Genomic DNA, 20938 nt, shown 5'->3' with positions numbered 1-20938 from the left:
CTCCAGGACAGCAGGTATTGTGTTGAGATATTCCTTATCTTTCCCATGAACCCACCCTCCACTCCTTTTTTGTTTTTTTATTTTTTTTTTAATATTTATTTATTATTGACATACAGAGAGACACAGAGCGTGAGCAGGGAGGGGCAGAGAGAGAGAGGGAGACACAATCCGAAGCAGGCTCCAGGCTCCGAGCTGTCAGCACAGAGCCCAACGCAGGGCTCAAACTCACCAACTGTGAGAGCATGACCTGAGCCCAAGTCAGTTGCCCAACCAACTGAGCCACCCAGGCGTCCCCCTCCACTCCTTTTTTGAAATGTATTTAACATTTAAATAGCGGTTGTGTCTAACCCGTGAGTCCTTTTAATATGCTGGCATACAGAAGTGTGGAAGAGATACTGCTAATGTATTTCTGACCCTCTAATTTGCTGCAACGTTCTTCCAAAGTCAACACTTTCTGCCGATCCTCTTCCCATGAAAGAAGTTGTCTCTGATGTACTGCAACCATATCATTGAGCTCTTTATCTCGATCTTTTAATTCTCCAATGAGCAGCTGCAGCTCTTTCCGCTGTTTCTCGATAGTGGAAATCTCAACTTCCGACCCGATGTTCTAAACACAGAAAGTAGTTTTATATAAAAAAAAAAAACAAAAAACTAATCAATAAATAAATCAGCCAAAGCATCTTTTCCAAATAACTGTATCTTCTTTTGCTGCCAATTCAAGGCAGTTAAATTATTTTTTATGCACTGGTTATTATATGGCATCAACGTTACATATATTTAAATAAGTTCATGCTACTGTGCATGAACTCTATAATTTTGTCATACCACCACACACACTGCTCTTAAAAAGTGGGACCATTTGTCCCACCTTCATTAGCTAATCTCAAAAAACTCATTTCGGTATTTTTGTGTCTTTGCTGTCAACCTATTCCTTGTATCAATTAACAGTATTATCCCACACTTTGGCCCAACAATTCGGGGCCAATCAAGTAAAGCAAACCGGAAATATTAGTGTTTAAATGAAAATAATCCTCATAACATCTAGCACATATACTCCATCTACCAAGAACAATTTAATGTTGTGATTGGGCCAAAATCAACACGCCTGTTTATAAACACATTTTGTAAGGGAAAAATTTCAAACGCATATGGTAACAAGGGAACTGTACGATAAACTCTCTCATGCTCAGTGCCTAAGCCTTGGTTTCCTGAGGAACCTGTAAAATGGTAATAACAACAGTTAAACTTCTTAAAGTTGTGTGTATTAAGGAAGATAAACTGCAAAGCACTCCACATTACTTGGCACAGGGTAGGCATTCAGCAAACATTAGTTTTCTTATTTTGTTTCCAAGGAAAAATTTTAGATACCAACTTCAACATGGGAAAGGGAAGTGTAGCTTTTCCAAACATTACCTATTATTAAGATGGTAAACCACACTTTTGAAATATGGTACTGCCCCCTACCTAAGAACTAAAAGGGTTACTTTAAAAGATCACCAGAGGCCCACGTGTGCCATCACTGCTTTCTGAAAAATAAGATTCATAAATAAATAAAGACGAACGAGTTCTAGTTACTGACTAGTAACTAAACACAGAAAACGGAATTTGCATCAAGCGATTCCAAATCACAAGATCTGAATTCCGGTCGTCGGTAACCATCCATTAATTCATTAATCCGTTCAACAAATATTTACTGAACGTCACGTGGCTGAGCGCGCCGGCAAGGCGCACAAATTCTGGTGTAGGAAAATAGGCAATACGCCAAGCATGCAAAAAAGCTCATTTCATCGTACCTATGAATGCAAAGCTCACTTTTCATCGTACACTCATAAATGCAAAGCTCGCTTTCAACACTTCTAAGGAAATTAAGGACAGGAAGCGAGGTGGCCTAGGGCAGCTCTCCAAACGCCCAGCTGTCGTTAAAAAGTGAGCACCTACTGCTCCGCGCCTGGGCTCCAGATCGCTTTTACGAAGGAAAGTAAACAGATGCGACACTCCGTTTCTCTTCGTACTGTGTACCGTTTCACATTTTAAGCAGAAACCGTTCCTTAAAAACCACCCAAGCTGGGCCGGAGTGCTCCCCGTCCCCTGAAGTTCGCTGTCCACTCGCAGCTGGACGCAACGGCGGAAACGGTGAGCCCGCGGCGGCCGCTCACCTGACGCCCGGCGAATAAGGTCGCCGAACGGTTCATGGGTGTTTCCTCCGCCCCCGGAGAAAGTCGGGGAGCGCAGCGTCACCTGAGAAAGGCCATAGGCACGCCTGCCCGGAGCGGGGGCGAGCCCCGAACCCCGGAGCCCCGCGCCCACGGCCGGCCCAAGCGAGCACCCAAACCGCCCGCCCAGGGGAACGCGCCCACCGACCCCGCCTACGGCGTCGCCTAAGGGCCACCCCGGCTCTCGCGAGACCTCGGCGGCTGTGCTCCCGCTCTCGAGCCTCCCGGGGGGCTCCGGGCTCTGGGAAGGTTTATCCGCGAACGTCAGGCCCACTACCCACGGTTCGCAGACAACCGGTTCTTTACGATTACCCAGCGAACGGGAAAGCAAATTAAAGGCTGCTTGTGCCCCCGTCACCCGTTTTTGAAAGCTGTTGTGTACACGGGGCACTGCGGAGGGTCCCTGCCCATTGGCGCCAATGCCTGGATGGAGGCGGACGCCAGCCTGGGTGGTTAGCAGCTGCTGGCCAGCCTAGTAGACTGTTGGAAACTATGAATTACAGATTGAGAGGAAAACACAATAAAGCAAAACACGTTTTTTTGACTCTTGATGAAGCTCTTGAGTAACAATGAGAACTTTGGCAGTCGGTCATGACAAAATCTGCCATCCTGGGGCGACTTCTAAGTTTTTTCACGTGTTATCTCAGCCATCCTTCTCCCTTTTACTCTTTTTACACAGGAACTGGATTATATTAAACCCCTGGTCGCTCATCCCCTATTGTTTAACCCATAACATGGCATGAGTGGCAAAACTACCAAATACAGTATTACGCTGTTTCAACTTTACTTTTTTTTTTTTTTTTCAACGTGTTTTTTTTTTTTTTTTTTTTTTTTTGGGACAGAGAGAGACAGAGCATGAACGGGGGAGGGGCAGAGAGAGAGGGAGACACAGAATCGGAAACAGGCTCCAGGCTCCGAGCCGTCAGCCCAGAGCCTGACGCGGGGCTCGAACTCACGGACCGCGAGATCGTGACCTGGCTGAAGTCGGACGCTTAACCGACTGCGCCACCCAGGCGCCCCTCAACTTTACTTTTTGATTGACTATGAATGAGCAAAGCATGTCCCTGTCACAAAAGACAACCTGAAAATGGGAAAAATTTAAAATTCTTGCTTTGAAGTTCTACTGATTTAGGTGGCACCTGCCTCCCTAGGATACATAGGATCATTTAGGAGAACCAACAAGACAAGGTCTAAGATTTAAAGTCGGGAAAACAAGGGGCACCTGGGTGGCTCAGTCGGTTGAGTGACTGACTTTGGCTCAGGTCATGATCTGTTTGAGGGTTCAAGCCCTGCATTGGGTTCTGTGCTGACAGCTCAGAGCCTGGAGCCTGCTTCAGATTGTTTCTCCCTCTCTCTCTCTCTGTCCCTCCCCTGTTCATTCTGTCTCTCAAATATAAACAAACACTGAAAGTCAGGAAAACAAATTCTGGCTAGTTAAAAACATACTATCAATAGATGACTGTACAGTTAAATCTTGGTGGAATGAGAAAGATAAAAAGGAATGTGGTTGAATGTCAACTTTCCAGTTGAGGATTTCAATTCATGTTTCCCAAACTTTACTATTATTAAAATGTGTGTTTCTACCAGGCAACCACATGCCTAACCGTCACTGTAAAAATATGTGTACAGGGGCACCTGGCTAAGTTGACAAGAGCATGCAACTCTTGATCTTGGGGTTGTGAGTTTGGGCCTCACATTGGGTGCAGAGATTACTTAAAAATAAAATCTTAAGGGACACCTGGTTGGCTCAATTAGTTAAGTGTCTTAACTCTCGATTTTGGCTCAGGTCATGATCCCAGGGTTGTGGGATTGAGCCCCGCATCGAGTTCCACTGAGCATAGAGCCTGCTCAAGATTCTCTCCCTCTTCCCCACTCACGTGCTCTAAAGAAATAAAATCTTAAAAAAAAAAAAAGGTTATGTACATAAAGGAGAAAAAATGAGGCTCACTTTGAGATTGGTAAATAAATTCAGTGTGGTGAGAGGAGTATGGTTGACTAGTTGCACATCAAAAATCTCAATATTTTAAGTTCACTCCCACAGGTTTTCTTTAAAACAGAAAAGACCTTTGAGAATAGAATTTTTAAAAAAAATGACGTTTTATGAAAGCTCCAAGAATTACACTGCATCTGATTTTATACTCAGTCTAATTCTAACTGATGAACTAAACAGACTCATTCCAGTCTCCCTACCAGATATCCTAAGTAATTTAGAAAAAACAGGATCTAAAAACTAGAATTCATTTTTAAAACAGTAATTTATCAACTTTTTAACTATCAGTGAGAAAGCTACCATGTATTTTATCTTAAGCAACAGCTGATTTACTGAGGCTTCTATGTAATAACTAAAACAATGTAAAAATCACTTATTGTCAGCATCTATGCTTTTTTTAATGAATGAAATACTACATATCAAAGCTGGGTTTGCATTTAAACTGCCAGCTTAATTGTGGTAAGTCTTTTACAATTATAACATAAGGCTGTTTAAAGGTTAGTATTCTTTTTGCTAAAAATACTAGACAGTGAAAACATTTACAGAATACATAAAGAGAATGAATTAAAGTCAATCCTTGAACTCAGTATATTTTAACCAGAGAGTAAACTAATGCTGCATTTTAAATTTCTGGTTGAAGGAAAAGATTCACACATGTTATACACAAGGACAATTTTAATCCTCCATTATCCTGCAGTAACATCCACTGCTGGCTTTATATGGATTAAAACTGCATTTGCCAAGAACTGTGAACATTGAGAATCTTTACATGAAGTCACATGGTTGATACAGGCACATAGACGTCTTCCAGCACCAACAGCATACACAACACATACCAAATGGTCTTGATGGATAAATTTGCTTCATCAGATACTCATATTTAGTAAAATTCACAGTTAATGCAGAATTTCATTTCCTTAATTTGCATCTTTATTACACATTTTTTCTAAGATGTTAATTATTTTAAAAAAAACCACTCATTCATTCAAAATTGTACTTTGCAGGACAATAAACAATGGGTTCTAAATTTCTTAAAGGTGTCCATAGCAATTTAAAATACCAGGAGTCTTCTTTTCAATTTGTAGCACCTGACTTAAGACCTTTACAAAAACAAAGTTTAAATTCATTTAGTGCATTCATTAAAATTCATTGTCACTGTTTCTCTTGAGAAAGACTCATTTCAATTGTTATTTCCCAGACTACCTATATATAGAGAGAGAGAGAGCACGGGTGTATATTCTTTGTAATTGGGTAGAATTTTATTCTCAGAATTTATAGCTAGAACAAGAATTTGCAGCATCTCTCAATGGTCTTTCACTGCAAACAATGGTGATCATGTATAAAATGGATTTGGGATCTGACCCCCTACTTAACATCACCGAACATGTTTCCGAAGTATTCTTGGAAAATATTTAAAAATATATGAAAATTCTACCATATGGTGCACCTTCATTCTCTAACCATTTCCCAATTGTTCATTTATATCAGTTGCAATTTTTCTATGAGTAACATTGTGATGAACACCCTCATCCACAGTTCTAAGCAAGAATGATTCTATCTTTAGGATAATGTCAACTAAGTGGCTTACTGGGTCTGACTGCAGATGGTTTTAAGGCTTTAGTATACTTTACCAAATAATCTCCAGAACTGAACAACTCCTACCAACATTAAGTTAATGTGACCACAGAGTGGACTTGGTTGGTAACAATGAAGCAAATTCAACCACAAATCTATTAGATGCCCAAGCATCTCAAAACTATCACACCAAAGAAGCAAGGAGACAATCGTTAATGGTGATGAAGCCAAAATTCAAATTCTTTCAAACATTACGCAGCTTTAAATCATGATTTAATTAAATCACGACTATTTTTAAGAAAATTAACTCATTAAATCATGATTATTTTAAGATAAGAAACAGAAAAGCTTTGCACAAAAAATCTAGTGTTTTTCCAAAAATAAAAAGTTAAAAAGAGAAAGAGAAAAGTCAGTACCAAATGACCAAAAATTTTTATTTGACTAAATTCTATTTCATGCATAAGCATGACAGTCTCCCCTGTTTATTAGACTTTGGCAATAAAAAAAACAAGCAGCCTTATACAGAACAGTGAAAATGCCAAGGGTGAGGGTAGTCTACAGTTTTACTGTAGGATAAATATATATATTTTTAAAAGGCCTCTCTCCCTTTGGCCATATCAACTCTCAGTTCAAATCATTAAATAGAGACAAATTTTCAAAATCACTTCTTTACTTCTCCAAGATCTTCGATGCTATCATCATCCACCTATAAAACACAAATAATTACATCTCGTGAATTGTGGTATCAAATAACACGGAAGAATCTTGCTTTAAAAACTTATTTCCACAGATGCACACATTCTACCTACTCACCTCTGGCCATTTTTCCTGAATGACATCAATTATGTCATCTGTAAAGTCTCCCTGAATGATGATTTCATCCTCTCCTGTCACTGAGGCACCACAGGAGAATTTTTGAGCAAAAAATCTTTGTGCTTCTTTTAGATCAATTTCTGTTATTTATAAAAAAAGAAATAGCAAGACTATAATTGGAGTCGTATCAAAGATATTTTTCCATTTTTAAATTTAATCTTCATCTTAAATTCATAAAACAGATCACCTTAATGGGTTTTGTATTCCTTTCAGAATAATTACAAACTACCATAGGCAGTGGTCCTAACAACTCAACTCATTTTCAAGGCCAAATAAAGCTTCAGTACATAAAAACAGCACTGTTCATAGCTCATATAGTAAGACCCAAATAAATCCAGGAACATATTGATTCCAAGCATTATATGTACATTTCCAAGTACAACAAAGTTCCTTTGTTTATCCCTTTTTACAAGACAAAAATTTACAGCAGGGAAACAAACCTACTATCTCGTGATTGTTTTTTAACCTGCGCTGTCACAAGAAGGGACTCTGGTTTACAATTTTGCTGTTCATTCAAGGCCTCCACAAGAAGCTCTGAAGCAGGACACTGGGCCAATATCCACCTTCCCTCACCCTCTACTGTCATTCCCAGAGGGCACGAGCCATTTTGCTACTCTTTGCCATCCAAGCCTGCAGGGACAGAGGCGCAATACTGATAGGCTTCAAAAGATATCCTACCTAGCCCTTCTCATTCCACATAAAATGTGCCCAAGCAGGAATTCTGGGAAGGAAAAAGTTAAACTAGTCCCCTCTGCAAAAGATTTTTAAATTTCTTCAAAATTTGATTTTGGAGCTATAGTTAGAAATGCAAAATCTCATTTTGTATCTTCTTAGCAAAAAATAGATCTGTGAAATTTTCATGATGTCGGATGGTAACAGAGAAAGAGACGGAAAGAGCAAGATAAAGACAGGGAGAGGGAGGGAAGGAGGCAGAGAGCAAGAGAGAAGATAGTTCACACATCTTAAACATACTTAACTCACCAAAAGTTGCAAGGCCACATACTCTTGTTACATATTTCTTCTTTGCTCTGGGAATTTTGGCTATCGTAACCTTTTGTGGTACAGTCTTCTTTTTTTGCTTTATTTGACCCCTTCCACCTTTATTTATTAAAAAAGAGCTCAGCATTAATTGTTTCGTGTTTAACATACAGAATACTGTCTCTAAGTTTGTTAATTTTCAAAAGATACCAAATATTAATTTCTAAAGTTTCTTCTTCTAATACAAAACTAATAAATACATGCATGAGTATTCATCCAATAAATACTAACTAATTAATATGTGCCAGCCAAGCACTGTATTAAGGGCTGAAAACACAAAGACGAACCGAAGAAAACACAGTCCCTGCCCTCCAGGGACTCTCAGTCTAGTGAAGGGAGACAAAAAAAGTTTAATAAGTACTGCAACCTGATATATACTATATAGGATCCATGAATACTGCACTACCATAGCTTTGCAGAGGAATGGCTTACTATGCTTCCAGAGGACAGAAATGGTTTCTGAGAAGAAATGGCATTTAAGTTCTTATAGAATAAGAACTGTCCAGATGAAAGCAGAAGGGCTGGAGAGACACAGTAAAAAAGGAACCCCAGAAGAAAGGAGCAAGTACAAAGATAAGAGAAGGCATTATATTTGAGAACTACAATTGTCCTGATGAAGGATGCTTACGAACGTGTTGCAGATAAAGCCAGAAAAGCAAAAGATAACCTACCGGTCATAAAAGGACTAGTGCAAGAAGCTGTTACTAGACTTTATATCGAAGCAGAAGAAAAGCCAGTGAAGAACTATACAGGAGTCAAATTACCAGATTTAGGTTTTATGAGATCACTCTACAGTGTGGAGCGTGAGCGTTTGAAGAGTAAGGCTGACAGGGAGGCCACCAGAGGCTCCTACATTAGTTCAGATGAAAATTAATCAAAATCTAACAAAGTAGTGATAACAGCAATGGTGACTAGGCACAGGATAAAGAGAGTAAGGAGAAGAAACACAACAGAATTTAGAACTAAAAGGAGTAAAGAAAGAGGACCCAAGAGGAGTCTCAGGTTTCTGGCTCGGATGACTGGATAAAGTATGCTGTCATTAACCAAAACACATAGATTTGGGACTTAGTAAGGTTTTTGTGGAATACTGCTTTTGAGATGCCTGGGGGACCATGCACACTGCCAGTCTAGAGACAGAGGCCAGGAATCTCAAGCGTACTAGAGGTACAGGAATTTCAAGTGTGGAGTGGTGTCAGCAGTGAGGGATGTGAAAGAATCACTCAGGGAGAAAGCTGCAGAATGAGAAGGTATGAGGGCTGAGGACAGGATCCCGGGAAATACAGCTCTTTAGGGACAGATAAGAAGAGAAGTCTGTACAGAAGACCAAAGAGGAGTGACAGGGAGAATGAAGAAAGAAGTCTATCACAAAAACCAAGGCAGTACATACAGCATTTCAAGAAGTGTGTGCCCGAACACTCTTTTTGGTTAGCAATTACTGAGCCACTGATGACCCCTATTAAAGGAATTTCAGTGGTGTGACAGTCAGCTTAGGATGGAATGAGGCATGAACAATGAGGGACAGAAGAGCAAGGATGTGAGTCCAGTCTTACTAAAGAAGTCTGGCTAAGAAGGGCAGGGCAAGGCATAAGGTAAAGACATGGACTTTTGAGGGAATTTTTCTTGAAAGATGCAAAGTCCTTATTACTAAGCTAATTTTAGTCACAGGGGAGAATAATTAAGGAAGAAGAAACAGGCAGGGACAAGATCCAGAGTACAGGAATTTATTTTACAAGGAGGAGAAATAAGTATATGCAACAGTTGTTTTAAAAAAAATTCAGGGGCGCCTAGGTGGTTCAGTCAGTTAAGCGTCAGACTTCGGGTCAGGTCATGATCTCACAGTTTGTGAGTTCAAGCCCCGTGTAGGGCTCTGTGCTGACAGCTGGGAGCCTGGACCCTGCTTCAGATTCTGTGTCTCCCTCTCTGCCCCTCCCCCACTCACACACTGTCTTTCTCAAGATAAATAAACATTAAAAAAAATTTTTTTTAATTCAACTGAGCTGACAACATGAGAGAATAAAATCTTTTATAAACATCCTCACTCCAACTAAATAGAATACACAGGTAACAAAGTTTTCAAGTCATAAACAAAGTGGTCGGTCGCTTTTTACATATGTATGCAGCAAATAAAGCATGTTTTCGTAGGTCCAATTTACTGATAAAGCCCAAATCATATGACATCCAGTCATCTTGAGAATATGATTCTGTCTCATTCTGTAGGGTATACATATGGAACTAAAATAGCAGGTAGGTATTGCTGCCTTTGGGACTGTCTTCATTTCGTATTTCCTCTGGTAGAGGGAAGGTGTGTTTATATAAATCACGCCACAGATTTAGGCCTTACCTCTCTTCTGCTTTTTCTTCTCTTCTTCTTCCCCTGCTGTGCCTTGACCCTCACTAATTCCAGATTCTTGTTTGGGCGAATTTTCTAGATTTAACAATTAAATCCAAAAGCATTAACAATCACTTCAAAATAACCTTAAAAAATCAACTCTGAGCAACTTCTTATACAATTAAGGCATCTTGCCAACAACAGAGCATGTCATTTATAAACCAAATGATTATACTGCTAACTTCTTATCGAGTCTAATTCTGGTCATTATGGTAAAGTGTATGGTGATAGAAGACAAAATAAAGTCTTGGATATGAGAGGATTAGGATCCTTTTAGCCACATGAAAGCAGCATAAAACACTCAGACCCTGCAGGAGTGTTTAGCATCTGAACATACTATCTAGGTAACAGGAAGTCTGGTCCTGAGTAAGACGACTCCCTCCTCAAATCATATCATGACTTACACAGCTCATGTCCAGGGCTGACCATGACCATGCAGACTGACTGTAACAACCAACTTTAGGGTTCTTCTCCAACCACGGACAATGACTATGTAGCTACTATCCAAAAGGGCCTTAGGGATTGTGCGTCTTGGAAACAATCGGAAAATCAAAACAGCAAACAATGGAATAACGTCAGTACATCTGATAGGCCTGTTCCCAGCCCAGGCTTTCCTTTCTTCCTGCTACTGCCTTCATTTCCAGCAATCTTGTAACAGAAGCCAACATTTGAACAAAATGAAGAAATCTGTTCCTCTGCAGGCTTCCTTTCCTCTGGCAACGGCAACTCCATTTTTCTAGTTGCCAAAACCCTGGATGCCTCCTTTTCTCACATCCCACATGTAACATATCAAAAAACCCTGTCAGCTCTACCTCCAAAACATATTGAGAATCTGACCACTTTTCACAACCTCCACCACTACCATTCTGGTCAGGTCGTCATGGTCTCCCGACCTGATCACTGCCGCGGCCTCTTACCTGCCTGTGCCCCTCTTCAGTCTATTCTTTAGCACAGCAGCCTAAGAGATGACACTGAACGAAAGTTAGACCTTACTGCTCTTCCGTTCAGATCTCTCCAATAGCTCATCTGATTCTGAATTAAAGCCAAGACTTGGCATTGAAGGTGTGGTCCTCCATTACCTCTCTGACTTCATCTCTGACCCTCCTTCCCCTCCTTCCATAAGCTCCAGACAAGACATAAGCTCCTTGATGTTTCCTGAATGACAGGTAAGCTCTTGCCTTAGGGCCTTTGCACTTGCACTGCACCTGGAATGTTCTCCCGGATATCCAAATGACTCACTCCCTCCCTTCCTTGAGGTCTTTGTTCAAATGCCATCTTTTCAGCAAAATCTTCCCTGCCCCCACCTAAAATTTCAGATTCCCTTCCCAACAATTCTTATCTCCCCATTCCCTACTTATCACTATTTAACATACTTATTTTGTCTTGTTTTACCCTTCTAGAATATCATTTCCAAAGAGTAAATCTTTTGTTTACTGCTTTATCCTCAGCATCTAGACAATGTGTAGTATACAGTATGCTCACAAGAAATAATTTGTTAAATGAAGGAGTGAAAATACAAATGCCCCGGGGGCGCCTGGGTGGCGCAGTCGGTTAAGCGTCCGACTTCAGCCAGGTCACGATCTCGCGGTCCGTGAGTTCGAGCCCCGCGTCAGGCTCTGGGCTGATGGCTCGGAGCCTGGAGCCTGTTTCCGATTCTGTGTCTCCCTCTCTCTCTGCCCCTCCCCCGTTCATGCTCTGTCTCTCTCTGTCCCAAAAATAAATAAAAAAAAAAAAAAAAAAAAAAAGAAAATACAAATGCCCCTAAACTATTACTCTTGTTATAAGAAAGTTGTTCTAAGCTATCTGTGAGAGATAAGACACATGAAGCAGTGTGTGATTCTATATAAGAAATTTTAACCCAAGAATGTAAAGTGGTTTTAAAGTCAATAGCTATAAATACAATTTTGTAATATCCTACTAAAGGAGCTCGTTCCTATCTTTATAATGCCTTATGTGCATTTGTTTCAGGTATACAAGTTTTGATGAAAGAAAAAAATGTTCATACCTACAGTAAGTTTTGCAAACTCATTTGGAAAATTCTTCTCTAACCACTGTCGACATTTAGCGACATCAGGCATATATTCACAGTACTGAGGGAGGCAGGGAGGAGAGGAGAACAAACTGAGTCACAACAGAACATTTTCAGTCAACCAGTACATTTTAATTAAAAGTCATTTCCTAAAGTTGCTATATTAAGAAGGATGAAACTAACTACTCCCACCTGACATTTTATCCACAGGAATTCGGTGTTCCACCAGGAAATGCCCCGTAAGAAATTAGAATTTAAAAAGGATTAGGCACCTCCTCACTGCGGTACTTTATTTTCTCTCCATCAAACAGAAGGGCCATTAGAAAAAGGAGCAAACAGACAAAAACAAGCATGCTTATTTTTGCTTTGGGCACACAGGTGTCTCACTATTTCTGTGACTTGCCCACAGAGCCTGACTCAGAAACTTACTAACAGAAAATCTTATACATAATTTAATTTATGCTCTCCTCCGCTTAGACATTAGATTCTGGCTTTAAGGCTACTCTTGCTTTATTAGCTAACGATTCATGAGTTCCATGCAAAAGTCCAAACTGTCTAGTCAAGTGCAAGTGATATACACGATTCCAAGTCTAAAGAAAACAATTTGTAAGACCATAAAATCATTCAGTTCTCTACAAAAAGCTGAAACTCTACAATTAAATGATAGAAAATGAAAAATTAAAAAAAGCTCTCAGGCTAGCTCTAAAGTCAATAACCTCAAATGCAGAAGTTAAAGAAAAAAAAGAATTTTAAAAGAACTTACCTCTGTTGGTAATGAGCAGACTGGGGAAATGCAGAGAAAAGAAAGATTAGAAAATTTAAATATATATAAGCACACAGGGCTCATGTAACTTTTATTTTAAATTTGACAAAATGCTTCATTTCTACTTTTTCCTGTAATTCTGAACCACTTTTTGAATACTACCCATGGTTTTTTTTGTTTTTTTTTTTTTTGAGGTAAAAGGCACATGACTAATAAAAGTATTATCTTGATGGTTTTTTGTTTTTTTTTTTTTTTTAATTTGAAAGAAAGAGGGCACTCCCACAGGCACGAGCAGGAGAGGGGCAGAGAGAGGGAGACAGAATTCCAAGCAGGCTCAGCACTGTCAGCACAGAGCCCAAGGCGGGGCTCAAAGTCACTAACTGTGAGATCATGACCTGAGCTGAAATCAAGAGTTGAACGCTTAACCAACTGAGCTACCCAGGTGCACCAAATTTTATTTTTTATCTAAACAAGACTCTATCCCTCAGCTGATGGAGCATCAAACTATACTATCCTGTATATCTTAAGGTTTTCCAGAAACACTTCAATGGGTCTGAAGCTAAGCTGAGAACAAGTAAAGCTCGAATGAAACTGGTTATTTCTTTTTTTTTTTTTTTAATCTTTTGACAGAGAATCTTAAACAGGCTTTACTCGCAGCACAAAGCCACATTGGGCTTGATCCCATGATCCTGGGATCACAACCTGAGCCAAAATCAAGAGTCAACCAACGGAACCACCCAGGCACCCCAGACAATTGTTATTTCTTTTGATAGCTTTACCACAATAGCCACTAGTTTTCATTCATACTAACACATTTATAGACTTCAATAGCACTTTTGCTACCACCTCTTTGCAGTTAGTATTTCTTTTTCTTTTTCATATTATGCTACACAGGATTATGCAACTGTAAAGCTACAGGGAATGCTGGTTCAAGCTCATCATTGTTGTACAGGCTAACGCACTAGAAGAACTCAAAAGGTTTCCCAATTTTAAATGTAATTCTGTTACTGGGTCAATTGCTTATTTTGTTTTTATTTTTAAGGTGGCAAATGGAGTAGTTCAGTGTGTCCAAGATCTTGAGATTGGTGAGGGAGAAGAGGGGTGGTGCGCCATTACTCACAACAGCAATTATCTTTATGTCCATTATTATGTGTCATCATCACAACCCTGGAAGAATCACACCTGTATTACCGAAGAGAAAGAGGAGACTTCGAGTAAGTAACCCACTGCATCTGGTTAGTAAAACAGGATTTGAACCCTGGTCTGTTTCTGAAGCTCACGCTCTTAAGCACTGAATCGGATTACATGACACACACAGGTGGTGCAGCTGTGTGCCAGACTCGTGACACAGGTATGCCTTCTCCTCACCTCACCATCACTATTTTATAGATGAAGCTCTAAAAACAGGTTAAATAGCTCAGCCAGTGACAAAGGTGGTATGTGGCAGAAGAAAACTAGCAATCTAGCACCTCTTTATTTCAAGTGTAGAGTTCCTTCCACCAAAGCACTCCCTGGTTAGCTAGAGATATGAAAGTTCAAATACCAGTAGGTACAGACATCCAGCCACAGTTCAGGATATAATTATAGGTTAAATGCCATTACAGCAAATATGAAAGCTATATAACTTTGTACGCCATTTCAAAGACTATTCAGTTCAACAAAATTCTAATACAATGTAAAAATTTGGACAATTCTTCCAGGTTCACTGTTACTTGCTTTCAAAGTCAATTTTGGGGCGCCTGGGTGGCTCAGTCGGTTAAACGTCTGACTTCGGCTCAGGTCACGATCTTACAGCTTGTGGGTTCAAGTCCCGTGTCGGGCTCTGTGCTGATAGCTCAGAGCCTAGAGCCTGTTTTGGATTCTGTGTCTCCATCTCCCTCTCAGCCGCTCCCTGACTCATGCTCTGGCTCTCTCTCAAAAATAAGTAAACATCAAAAAAATAATAATAAAGTCAATATCTCTTTTTGCAAACTGTAGTTTTTCAACACAAAGCACTAGCAGTTACCATCAAACTTCACATCACTAATACTGGAAAAACATGAAAAACAAAGCATCATCATCCATGAGACTTTCTGTATGGTCTGAATGTTTGTGTCCCCTCGAAATCAGTATGTTGAAATCCAACGTGATGGTATTAGGAAGTGGAGCCTTGTGGAGTATTATTCATTCTTCTCAACAGCCCTCTGAAGTAGGCTTTTTAATGGATAAGGGAACTGACCAAGTGAGTAAATGGCTGAGCTGGGATTCAAACTCTGATGGACTTCAGATACTGAAGTCACAATCCTGAAGACACAATGTCTCCCGAGAAATGACCTCATCCTACCTAGCCTTGTTCCTCACTCTGCACCAACCAGCACTCTATTCCAATCAGCCCTTTCTTTTCTTTTTTTTTTTTTTTAAACTTTTTATCATGTTTATTTATTTTGAGAGAGAGAGAGAGAGAGAGAGAACATGCCTGCATGCATGGAGGAGAGGCACAGAGAGAGAGGGAGAAAAAGAATCCCAAGCAGGCTCTGCATGGTCATCACAGAGCCCAACACAGGGCTTGATCTCAAGAACAATCCCACAGAACCATGAGGTCAAGACCTGAGCTGAAATCAAGAGTCAGGCGCTTAACAGACAAAGCCACCCAAGCACCTCTCCAATCAGCCCTCTCTTTTCCTCTCCCCTGAGGAAATCATATTAAATCTTACCACCATATTGTTCTTATGAATTCCTTCGCTTTTCCTTAGAATTCTACCCATTCTCTAAGGCCTCCCATTTCCTTGGAAATTTCCCTATTTCCCTCTGAACAAAGATCCCACCTTTTCCTGAACTCTTAACTCACAGTTATTATCAGTATCCTCTAATTTAGAATTTAGTATTTCTTAAGTGCTTCTCCTACAAGCGGTCCATAAACTCCTTGAAGAAGTAACCCTGTCCCCAGCCTAGTGCCAGGAATATCAATACAAACTAAGGAGGAAAATGAAAATAAACCTCTCTTAAAAACATTAGGAACTTCTGGTCAACACCAATTATTACTTGGGTGCTTGCATATTTAATGGAATTGTTCAAAAGTCACCTTAGCAGTGACATAAACAATTTAACAGGATGGTGTTCGTATACTGTATTTCATCAGTTCTAAATTTTTTTTCATTTTTATAGGGATGCAACTTATAATTATGACAGGTCAGTCTGACAGCTTTTTTTTCTTTCTGGTGGAACATAAAATAATGGTGAAGCTTATAAGATATGGAGCCTTAGATGAAATAGTACAAAGAACAACAGCTCTTAACTACATGTGACCAAGATAAATAAAGCATACTAAACTAGTACACTCCTCTAATAATAACATTTATTGTACTACATTCTCATGTTAGTTGCTATACCAGGACCTTTATACAAATCACTTGACTTAGGATATAATCATCATTTTCATTGTACAGACCTTAAGAAACAGACCTCCAATCCTTTACTGAATTAGGTAACTTGCCCAAGGTCACATAGATGGTAATGCTGGAGTCAGGATGCAAACTTTGGTCTGTGACTCCAAAGGCAAACAGTTATCACCAAATAGGATCAGTATCATAACAAAACTCAATCAACCCTACAAAAAGTTCAGGAGAACTTACACTTACTGAATTCCTTACACTTACTGAATTCCTATATTCTTACTAAGGTATTCTACAATAATTTTTACTATCAAAGTAACAATAATAATTCCATCAATTTATTGACACTAAATGTCATTGTCAAATGTCATTGACACTAAATGACAAATTGATGAAATTTTAACTCAGTGACATCACCTCTTTTAGAGTGACATCACTCTATTATACTCCAAAACCATGGACCTTTTCACTACTTATTCACTACTCAGTCCCCAGCACCTAAAACATTGCTAGGCACACAGTAAATGGCCAAAAACATTTCCTGGGGCTCCTGGGTGGCTCTGTAAGTGTCCGATTTCATCTCAGGTCATGATCTCACGGGTTCGTGAGTTCGAGCCCCACATCTGGCTCTGCACTGTCAGCACAGAGCCTGCTTGGGATCCTCTGTCTCGCGCGCTCTCGCTCTGTCTCTCTCTCTCTCTCTGTCCCCCCCCCCCGCTCATGCACACATACGCTCTCTCCCTCTCAAAAACAGACATTAAAAAAATATAGTTCCTGAAAAAATTAATATTTACCTGCCCTTTTGCTATCTTGTACCTTCAAATTTTTCTGAAACCTTCCAAAATGCTAATAAAATTAGGGCATTTCGAACTCATGGATGTTCTATATTGAAAATGAGGAAAAGCACTCGGAGAATCCTGGTTTGAGCTAATATGTAGATTATTAGTCAAACCAAGAACACTTTCCTTAGACTGTCCTACTACCCCTCACCCCAACCTCATCATCTTCCATTCCCTACTGACACCCGCCCTATACTATACCCTGTGCTAATACAAAGCTGCTCATTTCTCCAGAGACATGCATCAAGCCTTTTCTTGCACAGCTGTTCACTTCATCTGGGACGCCCTTCCCCGAGTCCTCATCCAGTCCCTGTCATCTCTTAAGACTCCATGTCTTCCAAGACGTCCTCCTTTCATAGCCAGATGAGCAAGTAACATTAGGCTGAAATAATTTATTTGCACGTCTCTAGTCCTACTGGACCATAATCTTCTCCAGGCCAAGCAGCAAGACACAAGTCGCACAGGTTGGGAAAATCTATTAAACCATGCCCCCTGTTCACCACTACCCACCCTCCCCACCCCCAGGTAAGGATTTACCAAATAGCAAAGATGAGAAGAGGATTACTAGAATCCAATGAGAAACTACTATGACAATGCATAAAAATCACAAGAGTAAAAGCCACTTTCTGCTTTGTAACACTTGCCTCCACAGTAGAGGACTCGAAGTGGGTAGTCTGCATCTAACTTGGTATTGCCCCTCGGCTCTCCTTTGCAATCATGTCCACCGGATTCAGAAATATCAGCAGCCATCTCACAAACCTGTAAGCAAGGAAAATAACACATTTTCACTCTTTTGGACCAAGACCCCAGAGAAGCAGTGTTCAAACGCAGTCTCACCTCCTCCTCCTCCCACGAGAAATACCTCAACCCTACATCTGGTTCAGTTCTGTTCCCAAATGAAGGATACAAGCTCCATTAGGATTCATAAAATATGAGCAATTCTGGGCGCACCATTACCAGCTCCACAGGTCTACAGGGAAGCAAGTGACCGGAGCTAGAGGACCGTGAAGGATGGGGGAAAGGGACACGAGTGAAAGGAAGCAGTGGGATAACAGGATGGGGAGAAGGATCCGTAGTGACGGGGCAAAAGGTCTGGGGGTGCTCTGGAAGGGATGCAAACTGCAGCAATAAAGGCCACAAGGCAGCTGGACGAAAAGAGGCTGGAAGAGCCTACGAAGAAGGGGCGGGTGACTGGAGGTGCCCCCCCATACAGGGTGTGGGGGCAGCGAAGCGCCAAGGGAGGGACACAGGAATCGAGAAAGGGGTTGGAAGTGGGAGGGGGCGGGGAGACTAAAATCTGAAGAGAGAAAATGGGGGCAGAAGAATCAGGAAGAGGCAGAATGTAAGAGCACTGAGGCGACAAGGACGGCCAGGTGTTAGGGGAAGACGTGAGGCAAAGGGGCAATCCCGGGGACACCAGAGGGGCCCATGTGGGCGGGGGTGTGGAGACGCTCGGCCCGGCCCCCTTCCGCCGGGCAGCACCTCGGCTTCCCCCACGCTCTCTACGAGCTTCTCGGAAGAGAGAGAGGCACGAGGAATCGTTACCCAGGCGGTCGCACAACCCCCGCCGCCTCCGCTCCCGCCACTACCGCCAGCTGAAGCGACACATGCAACTCCTCTTCCCCGGCCAGGGCCGCCTGAAAGCCCGTCTGCCAGCCGCGGTCCCGCGAGACAATAAGCCTTTATCGCGAGATTCAGGCCGCCGCTGGGCGGCTGTCGCGAGACGCCTGGAGGCGGAGGTGGAGAGGAATTGGAGAGCATGCGCGTTTTGCTCGGGGGGGGCGGGGCCAGGCCTCCAAGCGGCTGACAGCCAGTAGGCGGTGCTCGCTACCCGCGGGAGAGAACTGGAGGTGGGCAGTCCGCGAGCGGAAGCGAACGCTGATGGGAAAGCGGGGACGTGCGCCTAAGTCATCAGTGACTCCTTGTTAATGAGTTGGGGAATGTATCCCCCGTCTGGGGTGCATCCTGGAGTCCTGACTAACCCCCCCCCCCCCCCAGCCTGTTGGATAAGTCACTCCTCCGCGGGGAAATGGCAGCTGGAAAAGGCATTTCGTTTCAACACCTTTCCCTACATTGGCTGAATTATTCTTGAAAAGATAGTTATCAACATTATTTAGATCGTTCTCATCGCCCATAGTCTCACCATCCTAACAACGATTTTCATCACCTTCCTCGTGCTTACCTATCCTTATATGTGTTGCAAGTTGGAATTAATCTCTCCCCTCTCAGGCTGTCCCCCAAGCAGCCGGAAACCTGGTAGACATAACCAAACATGGGGCGTGTTTGCTTTGCTTCCATACAGTTGTCTCATTTGGGAAAATCCCTAACCGTACTCCACCTGAATCCCGTTTGTGAAATGGGAGTAATAATACTACGGTGCTTGTAGAGTCATGAGGGGTAGGAAAACGATGACCAAAAAGTGCTCTGTAGCTGGTGGAGGTTGCCCTTTTGTATTTTGTTCTGCCCTGTGCCTCATTCCCCTCCTTCCAGGCCAACTTGATTTGCCACCACCACCCTTAAATTTTCTGCTTACAATTTCCTTTGTGCACAAAGCCATCTGGCATAATCTTTTCCACCAGGCTGTGGTCTCCACTCTGACATCATTTTCTAAATAAAAGAAGAGGCCCCCCGGCCCCTCCCACAGAAGAGTCGATTCTACATAACTAGTGAAAGAAGATCTTGTTCCCAAACATGGGTGATTCCAATAGTAATAGCATTCGATTCCAATAATAACTTCCATTTACTGACACCCACCTTCTACTATGTGCCAACAACCTGCTCATTTGGGGATACAAAGTCCAGGTGGACTCATTTCACAAAATTTTCTTGATGTGGAGAACAAATGCGAAAGGAAATATAGATAAAATTAAATTTCCTTATAACCTGCAGCCCATTGACAAATATAATATTTGACAAGAATAATTGTATAAGTATCGACAAGAATAATAAGGACGAGCAATTGAACTCCCTACTGTATTAATGTTAATACTTTGCTAGAGGCTAAAACCACCTTAGCTTGACAATAGATGGCCTCCAGGATCCTGTGAGTCTTCTTTAGCATATGAAAGTCCCTTTGGAAACTTCCCTTTGTCTTTATCCCACCCCCACCCCGAACTTCAAAGTATGTCATCAGTCACGCCTCACAGCCCCAGTGCAGCTCTTTCTGCCCACGGTGCTGTCCCTGTGCTTTAATAAAACCACTCTTTTGCACCAAAGATGTCACAAGAGTTCTTAGCCGTGGGCTCTGAACCCCACCATTTCAAACCACCTCTCTGTTATGCACCAAGTACTGTGCTAGGAAATGGGGGTACAGTGAACAAGGGACAAAGTCCCTACTCTTGCTAAATTTAGCAGTCTTAACAGTGTTAGCTGACTTAATCCTTACAAAAACCCTGTGAGGTAGGTATTACCTTTAATTTCCAGATGGTAAAATCGAAGCTCAAACGTGGAAATAAATTCAGTTCACATGTGTTTAAGATCACACAGCTAATGTAATCTTTCATTGATCTTAAGATGCACATTTTTTCACATTTTAATATCTCGTATTGATGAGGGAGCCAAAGGCAAGCTGAGGACAAAGCACAAGCTAACACTACCCCCAACCCCAGGTGGGACATGTGCGACATTCCTCAGGCACTCCTGGCTGCCCAAGAACAAAGGAAAGGGAAAAACAAATAACTGATAGAGATCACAGTCTTGCAGGACAGGAGTCGCCATCAGTTTACAAATGTCTTAGTAAATTACAGGAAAAGGCAATCTTTTTAAAAAATGTTTTACATTTATTTTTGAGAGAGAGAGAGAGATTGAGAGCGCGCACAAGTGGGGGAGGGGCAGAGAGAGAAAGAGACAATCTGAAGC

At 41.5% G+C, this 20938-nt stretch overlaps 2 protein-coding genes across 13 annotated transcripts in view; both read right to left on the bottom strand.

Annotated features, from left to right (window-relative positions):
• CCDC62 (coiled-coil domain containing 62) overlaps positions 1 to 2375 on the bottom strand; it is a 46022-nt gene extending 43647 nt beyond the window's left edge. For 5 of the 10 annotated variants that reach the window (XM_058691373.1, XM_058691382.1, XM_058691380.1 and 2 more), the window contains exons 1-2: positions 2157 to 2374; positions 349 to 607 (exon numbers count right to left, since the gene is read on the bottom strand). In XM_058691373.1, the coding sequence (XP_058547356.1) occupies positions 349 to 607; positions 2157 to 2192 (295 nt within the window). In that variant the 5' untranslated portion in view covers positions 2193 to 2374. Of the gene's footprint in view, positions 1 to 348; positions 608 to 1579; positions 1769 to 1793; positions 2130 to 2156 lie in introns of those variants that run through there. The other 5 variants (XM_058691376.1, XM_058691374.1, XM_058691378.1 and 2 more) reach the window with 5 other exon arrangements.
• A 3816-nt stretch (positions 2376 to 6191) lies between these two features.
• DENR (density regulated re-initiation and release factor) lies at positions 6192 to 18779 on the bottom strand. Of its 3 annotated transcripts, none has more exons than XM_058691371.1 (8): positions 18670 to 18779; positions 17725 to 17839; positions 12871 to 12890; positions 12084 to 12168; positions 10031 to 10114; positions 7633 to 7749; positions 6592 to 6731; positions 6192 to 6484 (listed from the first exon to the last, which is right to left on the bottom strand). In XM_058691371.1, exons 2-8 carry the CDS (start codon positions 17828 to 17830, stop codon positions 6440 to 6442), a joined length of 597 nt encoding a protein of 198 aa, XP_058547354.1. In that variant the 5' UTR covers positions 17831 to 17839; positions 18670 to 18779; the 3' UTR covers positions 6192 to 6439. The 3 variants fall into 3 exon arrangements, with proteins under 3 accessions (XP_058547354.1, XP_058547353.1, XP_058547355.1); XM_058691370.1 differs by having other exon boundaries at positions 18626 to 18765; XM_058691372.1 differs by lacking the exons at positions 17725 to 17839; positions 18670 to 18779 and adding an exon at positions 13991 to 15228.
• Between the last annotated feature and the right edge of the window lie 2159 nt (positions 18780 to 20938).

This window comes from Neofelis nebulosa, chromosome 11 (genome assembly GCF_028018385.1).
Source record: "Neofelis nebulosa isolate mNeoNeb1 chromosome 11, mNeoNeb1.pri, whole genome shotgun sequence".
NCBI lineage: Eukaryota > Metazoa > Chordata > Mammalia > Carnivora > Felidae > Neofelis > Neofelis nebulosa.
Note: the sequence above shows the minus strand (reverse complement) of the source record. Positions and strands in the feature narration are given on the sequence as shown.

Bases quoted from the DNA above. Each gene is read 5' to 3' on its own strand.
- DENR (XM_058691371.1), bottom strand. From the start codon at position 17,830: ATGGCTGCTGATATTTCTGAATCCGGTGGACATGATTGCAAAGGAGAG. The intron at 7,750-10,030 runs GTAAGGCCTAAA...TAATAAATAAAG, and splicing joins GAAGAAAAAGCAGAAGAGAG to GTGGAAGGGGTCAAATAAAG. The intron at 6,485-6,591 runs GTGAGTAGGTAG...TGTGTTTTATAG, and splicing joins TTCAGGAAAAATGGCCAGAG to GTGGATGATGATAGCATCGA.